This window comes from Antennarius striatus, chromosome 12 (assembly GCF_040054535.1).
Source record: "Antennarius striatus isolate MH-2024 chromosome 12, ASM4005453v1, whole genome shotgun sequence".
NCBI lineage: Eukaryota > Metazoa > Chordata > Actinopteri > Lophiiformes > Antennariidae > Antennarius > Antennarius striatus.
Window position 1 is genome coordinate 16028599 of NC_090787.1, and position 14807 is coordinate 16043405.

At 44.4% G+C, this 14807-nt stretch overlaps 1 protein-coding gene across 1 annotated transcript in view; it reads left to right on the forward strand.

Moving 5' to 3' along the window:
* Positions 1 to 14807, forward strand: part of myo16 (myosin XVI) — a 64866-nt gene that overhangs the window by 28936 nt on the left and 21123 nt on the right. The window contains exons 15-27 of the mRNA XM_068329845.1: positions 712 to 829; positions 1370 to 1517; positions 1722 to 1839; positions 3467 to 3584; positions 4270 to 4341; positions 4842 to 4983; positions 5150 to 5222; positions 8436 to 8588; positions 9121 to 9321; positions 10350 to 10425; positions 11521 to 11717; positions 12612 to 12692; positions 14122 to 14327. Coding sequence (XP_068185946.1) covers positions 712 to 829; positions 1370 to 1517; positions 1722 to 1839; positions 3467 to 3584; positions 4270 to 4341; positions 4842 to 4983; positions 5150 to 5222; positions 8436 to 8588; positions 9121 to 9321; positions 10350 to 10425; positions 11521 to 11717; positions 12612 to 12692; positions 14122 to 14327 — 1703 coding nt within the window. The remainder of the gene's footprint in view (positions 1 to 711; positions 830 to 1369; positions 1518 to 1721; positions 1840 to 3466; positions 3585 to 4269; positions 4342 to 4841; positions 4984 to 5149; positions 5223 to 8435; positions 8589 to 9120; positions 9322 to 10349; positions 10426 to 11520; positions 11718 to 12611; positions 12693 to 14121; positions 14328 to 14807) is intronic.

Genomic DNA, 14807 nt, shown 5'->3' on the forward strand with positions numbered 1-14807 from the left:
GTAGCTGAAAGATGATAGATGTTTAAATTAATACACAGCTAGGGGGAATTGCTAGTAGCCAATCAGATCCTGTGTTTGATTCAATCATCAAAGTCTGAGCCAAGATGGCTGTTTGTCTTCTGATGCGGTTTCCTTGGGGTAAGGACCATATGCAGCTTTTGAATTTTACAACCAAAGGAAGGACTATTGACTATAAAGAACAACATAACTGAATAGTCATAACCCCACCACGGCACATTTTTCCACACTACCAGGAGGAGCTGTGATAATCACTAGAAATATGATTTAAATAAGGGGTAACACTCCTTCCTCCCATTATGTTTGAAACAGAGCGACAAAGCAGATGAAGGCTTCGTGTCTATTCCCACATGCGCTTTGGGATTCAGATTATGTCGCATTCGGGATGATTGTCACATGATTTGGCTGAGTAACAAAACAGTGTGTAGCCTGGGAGTGTGTTCAGATGAAGTCATAGCTATGTGGCTGATAACTGGGTCAGTTTTCTCTCTGATCATCCAGGGACATGGAGAAGAGTTAGTTCTAGACAAAGGATGCATGTTGACCTCTAGTGGTGGAAAGTGGAAGAGCAGTAGAATGATTGTTTTGTGTACAATAAAGAGACCTGTGTAAGAACATATTTAGGTTGAAGAAAAAGCGTTTGTGAAGATATTCAAAAGAATAGAAAATACTCAGTGATGCTTAAATACACAGGTTAACTGCATTCTGGAGGCCTTTGGTCACGCAAAGACTCCGAGGAGCAACAACTCAAGTCGCTACGTTAAACTGCTGACCATCCAATACTGTGACAAGAAGAGGACACCGCTCAGAGGTAAATATATCACTGTTAATGTAGAATTTTAGTTTAGTCAGCTTTACTTAGTTTCTGAAAATGTTATCTTTATGCCAAATGAGTCTATGCAATAGACATTATTGAGTTACGAAATACCTTAAATAATAATTTCTAGATTTGTATGAGTCAAATTTATCCTTGATCTTAAAGAACAGAATATTTGTTGGCAAGAAGACCTAGAAAATTTTTCTTTACATTATTTGCATAATCCAGACCACTAAGTTTATTATGTTAACCCAGAGGGGACAAACCATTAATTTCTGATTTAGAACATATGTACTGTAGCGAATCACCAATAGGTGGCAGTAGTTACCCATGATTCCGTTCTTGCAGCCTCATTCACCTCATTTCACTCCTGTCAATTCAGCTCAACTGCTGAGCAGAAGCTGTTGGACCCTGTCCACCATTTCCTTACTGACTCTTGTTATTCCATCATTATCAAATCACTTCATCATTTCCGCTGCTGAAATGTCATTTACAAGCCTGTGGGTGAAATAATAAAGCCATCTGATGTTTAAGCCCGTGTGCACACCTACATGCTGGAAAAGACTCGTCTGGTCCACCTGCGTCCTCGGCAGCACAGCTTCAACATCTTCTATCTGATGGGGGAAGGCCTGTCACCCGAGGAGAACAGCACACTTTACCTCAGCAACGTCCTGGCTCATAGGTTTGTCTTGATCAGCTGTTTTAATTCAACACTGACAAAATAACACCTATCCGGCCTCTCCCATCCATATATTGTATTTAAATTCCTGCTACACACATCTTTAGAGATTTGCACTGATCTTACAACCTGACCAATTTTTTTTAATGATTTTGCGGTTATTCAAATTGTTGAAATCACTTCTGCGTCTCTCTGTCCTGATTCCAGGTATCTTGGTGGAGGTCTTCCTGGGGAGAAGCCTCGAGTAGCTACGGCTTCTACCCAAGGCAGAGAGCGCCTTTCGGCTGTCAAACAGGCCCTGCGAGCCCTGGGCTTCAACAAACAGGTATTAACTGTTAATACATAGAGCTGCTTATTCATAATCTGCAAAGCTGGGATCACTTAAAGCTTTGAAAATACAGGTAAAGGCCTGGATCTCCCTAAGAATACACTTAAGAATGAGTCTTTCAAAACCTGACGTACGTATGCTTTGTTTTTGAGTCTTTGTTTTTGTTTAGACCCCAACGTCATTTGTACTATTGGATTTTTTGAATTGTATTACCACAATGTGGTTGTCATAATACCTAGTAAATATTGCCATGTTCCCAAGTAATTCTTCATTTTCACTAAAAGCTCCGTGAAACAGTCGACCTTTTGTGCAATGCATTGTGCAACTCCGAGGGCTTCAAAGGACACAGCAGTGTGTCCTTCTAAGAAGAAGAATTTCAAATGAAATGGTTGCCATTTGTCGACTGCGACATATTTGGCCCCCGCCGTGCGGACGCTTTGCATCCTGAATCAGGACTTGTCATGCGTTTCAATTACCTATCTAAAGACCAAATGGAATGTGTGACCCAAAGTAGACGACAGAACTTTGACTTATGCAACCTGTGTGCACATATTGTACTTCATTTGTGGCACAGTCTGTCCCGGCACCCGGTCACCGTGTCCCACCCCCATTATCAGGTTCTATACTTAGATTCCTGTCAGCATCTGTCAGCAGTGAGTGACCACCAGCCCACCTTTTTAATCCAGCAGTAGACTGTACTCGCAGCCAAGGCATCAGAGACAGTGGAATAGTGATAGATAGCGGTATTATTAGAGAGGACTAGCGTCCACAGCATAAGAGAGAGAGTTCATCTACAGAGAGAGGAATGGGGGAGTAAAAGGGGGAGTGATAGACCACCCATTGGTCTCTGTCTAGGTCTAATCAGGGGACAACTCCCAGTCCAGACCCAAAGGTCAATTGTCATTAACACTCCCTATCGTTCGTTTTCTCCCTTTCTTCTCCTTCCTAAGCATGGGGGGGGGGGGTCTGGATGTATATGGGGTGTCAGACAGAGACTAATGCTTGTGTTTATCTCTCAGATATCAGCTTCAATATCCTGCCTGGAGAGAGTGCACACGCAGTCATAGTCACATCCACGCAAACCCCCTCACCAACCGCCCCCTACACACACACACATGCACACACATACACACGCACACGCACTAACACACATGCAGAGCTTCAGTACTGGGAAAGGGGGTTTTCCATTAAGTGTCCTCTACTCAAGGGCAGAGAGGAAGGAGAGTAGGATGGGGGAGGAGGAGGAGGAGCAGGAGGAGGAGGAGGAAGAGTGAATGAAGGGAGGAGGTTTGATGCATCATAGGAAAGCATTTTCCCAAATAGTGTTCCCAGAGGCACCGGATGATACGGGTCATTATTCCACTTTTATCCTCTTTTATTTCTCTTATTACAGAACGAAACACAAAAGCACATTCACTGTGGTAATGAGTGGCAGCATGTTCATATACATCACTGATTATTTTAGAATCCAGTGATCGTGGTAATGCAGAAAAGTTGCCACTGGTGTGACGCTGTGGTTGAATTATGTGTTAGGTGTTTTCCACAAATAGAATATCACCTTTGAAAAGAGTTTGAATATAAGACAATGAAGACTTTTCTGGACGTGTCTCTGTCTCTTTGCTAGGAGGTCGATTCCGTGTTCATGCTGCTTTCTGCTGTGCTCCATATTGGAGACCTACGTTTTACTGCATTGACGGATGCCGATACAGCGTTCCCTTCTGACCTGCAGCTGTTGGAGAGAGGTCAGTACCGACGACACATGACCCGGGTCACATGTGTGAAGATGGGGATGAATCACAGCGACTCATACCGTTTTTTGCGCTCGTCTTTACTCCCCCCCCCATCTCTTCCTCCCGAGTTCTGCTCGGAATCTCGCCAGCACTCGCTAAAGGCCATGCAGTCACCTGCCTGTGTGGTGAGCTGTGTTATAAAACACAACCACACACACACACACACACACACACACACACACACACACACACTTCTCACCCCTGAGCTCTCTAGCTCTCTCTCTACCTCCCTCATTATGTAATAGCTACATGTGCTCTTGTGACCCCTGACCCCCGCGAGACGGTAAACAAATGACATCAGCGCCCGAACGGGAAAGAGCCAATCGTTGTCAGGGAGATGTGATGTCATGGCTAGCGATGTCAGCAGCGGAACTCCGGGTAGCCGTCACCTGTTCCTGCTCCTTGTTGATGTGTTTTTGCTCAGAAATGCACTGATGACTAACTGCTGCCTCTCCACTGATGGAAGCAGGGACGAGCTGGAGATGCAGTGTGATGTCATCATCAGAGGACAGCAGGGTCCTCATCAGTGCTCACGTTCTTCACAGCTCATGTTCGATGCTATTTTTGGGGTGTTTTTAATCCTGTGGTTATGTCAGTGTTAGTCATACCGCGTGTTTCCTTCTCTCTGTTTGTTTAGTTTCTGGGATGTTACAGGTGAGCTCCAGCGAACTGAGCACCGCCCTCACCTCTGACGTCCAGTACTTTAAAGGTATCCGTCTGTCCGTCTCTCTGTCTGTCCAGATATTGATGTATCATCACTGTCTTATTGCATCAAAAAGTATTTGCGTATATATTTCAAAGAAGAATCACTGGGAAGATGTAACATTAAAGATAGTGAATATTTCACACAGTGCAGTTTTTTGGTTACTTTTAGAGCTGTTTATTTTATTTTTTTAATTGTTTTTACTCAATCTTTATTTAAACAGGGAAGTCAGTTGCCAGTTAATTCTCATTTACGACCTTGAAAGACAGCAGATCCACTCTCCTTCACACCTATGGTCCATTTAGAATCTCCGGTTGTGTCTATGTTGCGTGTTTTTGGTGGTGGGAGGAAGCTGGAGAAACCAGACGGAACCCACGGATCACCAGGAGAACATGCAAAACCATTACAGAAAGGCCTTCAGTTGGATTTGAACTTGTGACCTTCGTGCTGTGGGACTACAGTGCTATCCACTGCTGCCCATGATGTCATGTCTCTTTTTGTTTTAGGTGACATGATCACCCGGCGACACACGGTCGAGATGTCAGAGCAGCACAGAGACCAGCTGGCCAAGGCCATCTATGGACGTCTGTTCAGCTACCTGGTCAACAGCAGCAACGACTACCTACAGGGGCCGGATGACACCACTGGGTAAGGGTGTGTGTGTGTGTGTGTGTGTGTGTGTGTGTGTGTGTGTGTGTGTGTGTGTGTGTGTGTGTGTGTGTGTGTGTGTGTGTGTGTGTGTGTGTGTGTGTGTGATGTACACACATGCACTAACGTATACTAAATATGCTCTCTGTCCATTCATTCATTCCAGAGATCCTGCTTTGGAAATCGGGATCTTGGACATCTTTGGCTTTGAAGAATTCCAGAGGAATGGATTTGAGCAGGTGGGATTGCCCCCCCCCCACACACACACACACACACACAAATATTTGGGGCTGCTACCTACTGATACGTTTAAGATTGTGTTATAATGAACGGCTGACTGTGGCATGACTTTCAGTTGTCCTCAGATGAACCGACTGCTGATACAATGACTGCCTGTTTATGAGACTTCAGGATAATAGGCTGCTTCAAAACAGTGTGTATTTGTGTGTGTGTGTGTGTGTGTGTGTGTGTGTGTGTGTGTGTGTGTGTGTGTGTGTGTGTGTGTGTGTGTGTGTGTGTGTGTGTGTGTGTGTGTGTGTGTGTGTGTGTGTGAGGAAGTTTTAACATCGCCTCCAGGCTGCATGGTTGGCATTTTTTTTTAAACAAAATGACCGGCAACAATGGAAATGCCCTAAATCATTACAAATTAAAGACATGTGCAAAAAATGTTTTTGTGTCTGTATTGTGATCCAGAAGCGATCTCAGCTGACAGCAGCGTGAAAACCCTTTTTGACAGTTTAGACAATTGAAGCTTTGGAAAAAATGTAGTTAAAAATCTGTCCTTAAAATTTTAGCAGTTATTTAAGTTTGGATTTTTGTATTTGTAAAACCAGTTTACGTTATTTAAAATTTATTGTTGTTTGTGTATGAGCAGAAATCGGAATTTAAAGATCGCAAATTTAATTATAGATTTAATAGACATTTACAACCTTTCTAAAAAGGTGTCTCTCTCTAGATGTGTGTAACTATGTGTGTGCGTGTAGCGTGTACTGTACACACTAATGGATCAGCTCACGGTCATTGCGTGGTTGTCTGGTTATTTTCTCCATGTCAGACAGTGTGATTGAATTGCAGGGTGTACAGAGTACAATATACACAACCCCCCCACCCTCCACCCCCCCAGCTCACCTGCCATTAGCTGTAAATCTGCCATGAGCTCATCAACATGCACCATTAATAGACCCCGTATTATGAGGAACCAGCCCAACCAGTCTGTGTGACAGTGTGTGACTGTGTGTGTGTGTGTGTGCGTGTGTGTGTGTGTGTGTGTGTGTGTGTGTGTGTGTGTGTGTGTGTGTGTGTGTGTGTGTGTGTGTGTGTGTGTGTGTGAGTGAGTGAGTGAAAGGAAAGAGAGAGATGTGTCTCGGGGGTATAATTCATATTGCTCAAGGGGCAAAGTGTTTATTCCTGTTACTCAGAGCCCCCCCCCCCCTTCCCGCCACAAACTCACACACCAACACACAAAACACATACAAACAAACACACACACACACACACCCGACATCACCCCCCCTTCCTCACCCACCACTACCACAAAAAAAAATAGACCTCTTCCACAAAGTCTGGATTTGCTTTTGTGTGTGTGTGTGTGTGTGTGTGTGTGTGTGTGTGTGTGTGTGTGTGTGTGTGTGTGTGTGTGTGTGTGTGTGTGTGTGTGTGTGTGTGTGTGACCGGCTCTCGTGTGATGTCGGTGGCCTCACTCTTCCTCAGGATGATCTCTAATCCGAGTTGAAGCGGGGATTACACAACCTTTCCTCTTCAGGTCACAGAGAAAGCAGGAAGAAGTGCTGAGAAGGAGTGTTGGGGGGGTCGGGGGGGCACACACACCATACTTCTCACGGGAGGGGACACGGCGCGCTCACTCAGACATCGTCTCCATTGTTGCTGCTGAGCTGCATATTAATATCACTTTTCTCAAGACAACACGTTATTCACCCCCCTCCAAAGAGAAGAGGAGGTGCAAGGATAAACAAACACGAGCATCTCTTACATTATATGTGGCACATCGGTGACTCACACTCTGACATGTTTGCATACAGGTCTACACACACACACACCAACACACACACACACACACACACACACACACACACACACACACTTTCACACATGTATATAGGCAGACTCCACGCACAGCATGATCAAGGCCATTAGTGCTTGTTAATTAGAGCTGTGTTTGTCAGGGAAGTGTTGTACCTGCTCAGCACTTTGCTAATGAGCTAACTCAATCAACCACCTGCTGGGAGTAAAGCCTTTAATGGACTAGACTCACATGGAGACAAACAAGGATGAAAGACAACAGGACTTCAGCTGCTTCACCATATAGAACAATATATTTGTGGATCAGCACATTATCAAGGCTGCGAGTCAGAATATGGGTCACGGTGCCTAAAAAGAGAAAGTCAGACTTTTTTTTTTTAAATCTTTTTTTTTTTTTTTTTTAATGATTCCACAACCAAATCGCTCTTTAACCAAACCTTAGTACTGCACGCCAGAGTTTTACCAATATTTTACATTTTTCTTTATTATTATTATCATTATTAACCTTTTATCAGCTCATGCCCGGCAATGAACTGGCATCTTATGTACGGGTGTACATAAGATGGGGGTGTACCCCGCCTCTTGGCTGTAGTCAGCTGGGACAGGCGCCAGCGGACTTGTAACCTGCAAGGCAGATAAAACGGCTGAAGACAAGATGATTGTGTACTCAGCAACAGATGGATGGATGGATGGATGGGCGGATGGATGGATGGATGGATGGATGGATGGATGGATGGATGGATGGATGGATGGATGGATGGGTGGATGGATGCTTTTTTTCTCATGTTAGAAGCCAAACATAAAATTAGATTGCATCACATCATCCGAGGGTATCAGGTCATTCCTTGGCCGCAGTAGTGTGAGACTTGTTTGTGTCACGCTCTGTGTCGCATTTTGTTTTAGGTAAAGTTTAAAATAGCTCGTTTCCACTCTTATTCCACAATACTTCTCATAGCATTTCTGAGGGAAGTCACCTCATCTACCCTCCAGTGTGTCACAAACTCAAGTCACACAGTCACATCTGACTGCCTCCTCCTTCCCTGTGCTGTGATTGGTTCGCTACTGGGTGAGGAAGAGTTCATGTGTCCCAGCAGGAACCCTTTAGTCATTTATACCAGAGCGGAAAAAAAAAAAAGGAAGAAAGACAAACATCCATTACTGTGTACATTATGAGTTGTCCTGCAAACAGATGTCATTGTTTCAGGGTCAGGTGAGGTGTGTGAGCAGTCGGTCCATTCATGCCCAATTGACTTCCCTGTCGGTGCCACAGCAGTTGTGTTTGAGATAATATTTTTTGTATTTTCTTGTCAGGCCGGCAACCGTGTTTCCCTGAGGAGGAATGTCGTGTCCGCCCAAGTGTGTGTTCAAAAGTTGATGAGTGTGTGTCTAAGCGTATGTTGTATACATTTCAGCTGTGTGTGAACATGACCAATGAGCGGCTGAGGCAGTATGTTTCTGAGGTGCTATTCCAACAAGAGCAGGCTGAGTGTCTGCAGGAGGGCATCGCCATGGAGACCCCACTCTCCCCCTGCGACCAGTCGGCGGTCCTGGACTTCTTTCTTCAGGTATTGCATTACTGGTTTGCGCTAGTCCAGTCCAGTTTGGTGCTGTGAGGTGTAATTTCAACATCTCAAGTTCACCCAGAGACATTTTTCCTTAAGCTTTAAGACAAAGCAAGTGAAGTCAAGTCTCTGTAGGATCTGCTTTTTTTTGGGTCCTTTTTATGGGCAATCATTTAAAAGTGAGACATCCAACAAAATTGTAAAAGGTAAAGATTGATTGTATTTTAAAAAAAAGACTTAAAATGTAATGTTACTGGTAAGCCAGGCGGAAATGCCAAGCACTTGTAACTGTAGTCCTGTGTTACCCTTTGACCTCAGGTCCCCTGACTATATCTACTATCTCTATTAATAACTGCAAAAATGCCCACAACAGCTAAAGCAAACGAAAGCTATATGATATCGGCTGGAGAACTCCACTCTGAGAGGATCAATAAAGGAGTCATCATGAAAATGATTTATTATCATTATCAAGGGCGCTTTGTAAACATGACTGACATAAATAACATGAGAGCATCTGTTTGCTCCTCCCCCCCAGAAGCCTCAGGGACTGCTGTGTGTGTTAGATGAGGAGAGCCAGAGCCTGAGGCCAGCAGAGCAGAACCTGTTTAAGAGGCTTTCTACCCAGCTGGACTCCAATCCCACTCAAGGCCTCTCTCTGACAACCAAGGATGGCAACGGAAACCCCCCACCCAAAGACCAGGGCCCGGCCTTCACTGTCAGCCACTATGCTGGACAGGTCTGTTTGCGTCAGACTGAAACAGACAAAAATAAACAAAATTTTTTTTTTTTTTTTAAAACATGTCTTGTGAAATAAATGTTATCAACCTTTTAAAAAAAATTGATTTATTTCCTGATATTAAATAAAATATATGATAAAGATGAGCTGACGAATGAATTGCCAACAAAATGTTATCACCCTGTTAATTTATCACATGGTTTGGCCCCGATGTGTCGGCTGTAATTCTGTGGCTGTTTAAATAATCGTAATGATAAACCATGAAGGACATTTTTTCCACCCGTTTATTTTGCGAAAACATATCAAGATGGATAAAAAAAATGACTAAAAAGCAGAGGAAGCTGCTTTGAAAACTAGTCTGTAAACAACAACAACTAATTGATACCATGATAATCCCATGCAGATCCTAAACACTGATACTGAGCTGTGTCCAAGAACTCACCTGGTATTTTCTACATCACCAAGCTGCCTTGTTCACAGATGGTTGTGTCTGAACTTATAAAGTATTACACTTTAAACATCCTCATATATAATGTTTTATAGATGGTTGGATTTTTATTTTGTGAAACGAACAGAAAAAAAAAGAATTGTCTTTATATGAATCTAGTACTAGAAAACATATTAATACAGTAGATCCATGTTTCTGTTTGTAGAAGATATTCGTTTAAATACAGACATTATTGTTATTATATTTCATAATGAAGGTTTTCTACCACTCATATGGTGCCTTTGTAGCGAGAAAATACTTTCCAACGTAATTTATGGTGTGATGGAGGAGGGATACCAGTGAAGGTACCACCTGCTGATCGGGATTGATGATCATTCAATCACACACCATGTGGGATCAGTATTGCCCCATGACAATCCAACGCGTAGCCTGCAGGGGTCCTTCTGATAAGAGGATGGCCTCCAGAGACACAGCCACCATTAGGAAAACTCAGTGCTGATCTACTGTATTTGATAATTGTGTAACACATGATTACATAAACCTTGTAAGTGACTGTCCACGTGTGATTTATTCTCGCCAGATTTCATACGACCTGTCAGGATCTCTGGTGAGAAACAAGGACTCCCTTCCTCAGAACCTCTTGTTTACCATGAAGTGTAAGTACCTGATGAATAACACACATATGAGCACATTGTGGCGTCAGAGCACACAAAGGTGTACTCTTGTCTAAACCAACAGCACACAAAACCACTCTGTTCAAGTGAGCACGTTTTTCTATGCGTGTGTGTGTGTGTGTATGTGTGTGTTTCATCACACGTCTAATAGGCATCCCCGCCTGTGTGTATATTGTCTACACAAGGTGCCAGATGTGGGCTGTTGTGGTTAGCGAGACACAAGCAGTCGTTGTGTGGCTGCCAGGCTAGCCTTACATCCACTGCGTAATTGCTATAATTCCCATGATGAGGCTAATCTTCTGAAGCCGAACCCTACACTTACCCCGGGCTGCTGTCCCTCCGTCTGAACCAGTCGATGCGCCGCAGCCATTCGTCTGCACAGACTGACACACGGGATGTGATTTCTCCTGAAGGACATCATTCCCTGAACTCGTTTGAGACGGAGCTAATAGGACAGCAGATGAATCGGTGTAAGGCTATTCAAGTGGTGGCAATAACTGGTTTCAATTAAAAGACAATTACCCCTGTAGCTGGGTATAATTAAGGCCCTTAAATGACTCCAGGACTCGTGTTTGGTTTTCTTTTTGCTTTGTGCGACTATCTTCCATCATCCTGCCTCCCTTTCTCTCCTGCTCCCTCTGCCTTTCTCATGGGAGAAACAGGCCCCCGTTCACATGTTTGCCTTACTTAATGAGCCCATTGTTGTTGTGGACCACTCCACATCTTGTCAGGTGACGTATTCCAACCCCTCTTGTTGCCTGACTAACTTTATGCTTCCACCCTCCTCCTCCTCCTCCTCCTTCTTCTTCTCCGCCCCTTTCTCTCATTGTTTACTACCTCCTCACTATTTCCTCCTTTGTTTCTTTCTATCTGTTCATCCTCACCCTCCTCTTTCTCCTCCACCCCCTTATTTCCACCAATGCTGTTGCTTCTTACCACACGTACCCCCCTCTTTCTTTCTTCCTCTCTCTCTCTCTCTCCCTCTTTTTGTGTGTGTGTGTGTGTGTGTGTGTGTGTGTGTGTGTGTGTGTGTGTGTGTGTGTGTGTGTGTGTGTGTGTGTGCTTTGTGCCCGGCAGCCAGTGAGAGTGTGTTACTGCAACAGCTCTTCCAGGCCAAGCTGACTCAGACCGGTTCCCTGGTGCCAGTAGCCCAGGGCCGTGCCGGGCTGAGGGGGACTAAAGCTGCCCTGTTACTCCACAGGACGCCATCAGCTCCCCGCGTCACTGCCAACACTGTCCCCCAACAGCCCCGGAGGTACCATGACCTTACCAAGGTACTGTGCACTGCTCACAAAGTGGTGACTGCAGAGCAGACATACACCGCGGGGGTCTGTTATTACATTATAGCTGTAGTCAACACCGCAATACGAGCATCAAGACATATTTAATGCCTCGATAATTTTATTTTTATCTCTTGGCAACTAGTTCCAACTAGATGATGCTTTTGTTGGCTCAGGAGATGTATCGATCATACCGGCTTTTAAAGTTGTCTCATAAAACACACCAAATGATGAGTCAGTCAGAAAATGACACATTAAGTCAGGAGCTATTTGAACATAATCTAACTTCAGATACTTCCTCCCAGGTGCTATAAATAAACCTCTGCGACTTAAATGTATACAAGACGGAGACTCCGCAGGCGTGTAGACACATGCACATTGTCTAACATGATTGTGTTTGGAAGGTATATCAGTCGGTGCATGTGTTGTTGGTTGTGTCATCTCTTTGGATGTCCTGTCTGCTGTCGCTGGAGCTCATTAGACATCCAGAGAACGGCCTTGCATAGGACCCCTTTCACCTCGTCGACCTGTCCCTGCAGCCTCATACACTAACATCAGGTTACGCCGCAGCACAACACTGGGTGCCAGACAATATATCAGACAATGAATGCCATGGGCTGTGTTAGGCTTTAAAGCAAGTGAAACAGAATAATTGGGTCTGACAGAAATGGTCTAATGGGAGCGTTTAACGCACACACTGCAAACATCCCACACAGCAAGAAAATAAATTTTTAAATGACACACTCCTGCGTTTCGTCAAAGCAACACAGCCTAATGTTATTTTAATATGTGATGATTACAATGTAATTTCCATATTCCTCTGTGGTCAGTTGAAGAAAGACGTACAGCCGTTTGGTAGCTTTGTTCTCTCATGTTGTTTCTTAACAGATTTTGAAGAAGAAAGGCTCCAGCTCCTTCCTCCAGCGGCTGGAGCGTTGTGGGCCAATCACAGCTGCAGTACAGCTGAGGGTGAGAAGCATTCTCCTGCACGTACAACAACACAATTTGTAGTTTTTGTAATACAAGTTCAGGCCAAATTGTAAATCAAGTATCTGACATGAACCAGTAGCAATCAGTTTTCTTGTACTCATTCAACACAATTTCCTTTTGTTTCAGCTCTTTGAGATCATGCTTTCCATGAGCCATTTGGAAAATTAAGTTTGGAGTTTAAAGCTTGGCAGTCCTTTTGAGAAATACTAGAAAATAACACAGTCAAAATAAGTTGCAAATTCACGAGAATTCAATTGAAACAGTGTCTTTCTTTGTCATAAAAAGACACCTGCTACAGTATATACCATACATAACAGTTCTTAACAGTAGAGGATAAGTGAATATATGGGGTTATGTAACTGTTTTAATTCCAACCAGACCGCACAGTAGGATCTGTTTATCTCTCTGTTTATTAGACTCAACAGCCGTTTCCAGGCATTTGGGTTAGGTTTAGATCAAAGCTCAAATAATTGGAAGGAATGGTGAATGAATCTCAAGATACGGCTGTTTATAGTTCATACATCCTCGTCACGGCACTCTTCATCTTCGTCATCAAAATGAATTACGCAAAAAAACAGCCGTCACAGCAATGCCGCCGTCGGACATATTCAGAGAAGGGTGGGTATTCCAAAAAACTATATAAAGCAACAGTTATATTCTGACAGAGGAGCGTGGTTCAGTGTGTGATTGTGACGCAAGGAGGCTGAAATATGGCTCAGAGAATCTTTGTTCTGAATGAAGTCAATGTGTTGCCCAATCCGAGTTGTGGGTTTGTGGTCGACGAGTCCCTCAGGGAATGGAAGGGAAGGAGAGAGTGGGCTCAAGAATCAAGCTGTACCAAGCCAAGCATGAAGCCCTCCACATGAATGAACAATGAACAACAACCACTGTGTGCCATGTGCACACATTTGTGTGTGTGTGTGTGTGTGTTAGGAAAGAGGACAACAATGAGAAGTCAGTAGTGTTCATAGATAAGGGAGGAGTGTTGATCGCTGCACCTAAAGGTATGCAAAGCGAGGACTGACGTCAGTTTTAGCAGCGGCGCAGACACAGATGGAACTGTTTACGCGTGTATGGATGGCTTGGAGGAAAAGGTCTCACACACCCCCAGAACTAGCAAAGAGCTCTTTGTCTTCTTTTGCTTCCTCTAGAGCCCCCCCCCCCCCCCCCCCCGCTCCCCCATCAAATAAAGAGATCAATTTGTCGCAAACACAAAGTGATCTCACTCCATTTGCTGAGGCTCAGAAGTCGAGTTACAACATCAAAAGAAAGAACCCTTCCTTTTATAGTGCTTAGTGTACAGAGAACAACCCAACATCAATCACCATCGATACACACAACACAACATGTTGCTCGGCCTGCAGTGATTATAAAACTGACCCAATCTCCCCTCCTTTTTTTTTTGCAGAACTCCCTCGCCGAGGTGATCAGTAAGCTGCAGGCCTGCACACCTCACTTTGTGGAGTGTGTGCGTCCCAACAACAGCGGTCAACCAGACACTTTTGACAGCTTCCATGTATCTGCCCAGCTGCAGTACATCGGGGTGCTTGAGATGGTGCGCATAATCCGTTACGGATACCCCGTCCGTCTGTCCTTCCCGGCTTTCCTCAGCAGGTCAGTGCCAGAGCGGCGTTGCATAATTAAGAGCGCCGCGGCTGTCATAGTTCCTCCTCTGAAGTCGCCGTTCTATCTCTTTATGCTGATTTATTCACTTCACATCCCCCCCTCTCTTCTCTCCCAGCTTCTTCTTTAAAGGAAAGGTCTTAAAGATGGTGGATTGCTCCCCATGTCTGTGTCACTGATTTCAGTCGGTCAGATGCATTAGGCTCCCACCGGGTCGCTGTGATCCCAGTCTCTTTTAGTGACAGGGCCAGCAGGTTGAAGTAAGCTGCGAGTCTGACAGTATATATCTACATCTGCTGTACGGTTTCCTCACCTGCAGAGAGGCAAATTAGCATTGACAAGTCACAGCAACCTCACTGTCAGAAGCACTAAATGACCCCGGACGGCTTTTCAGAGGAGCCTGCTGCAGCTGATGATGAAATCCACTATGACATTTCTCATGTCAGGCCGACACACACACACACACACACA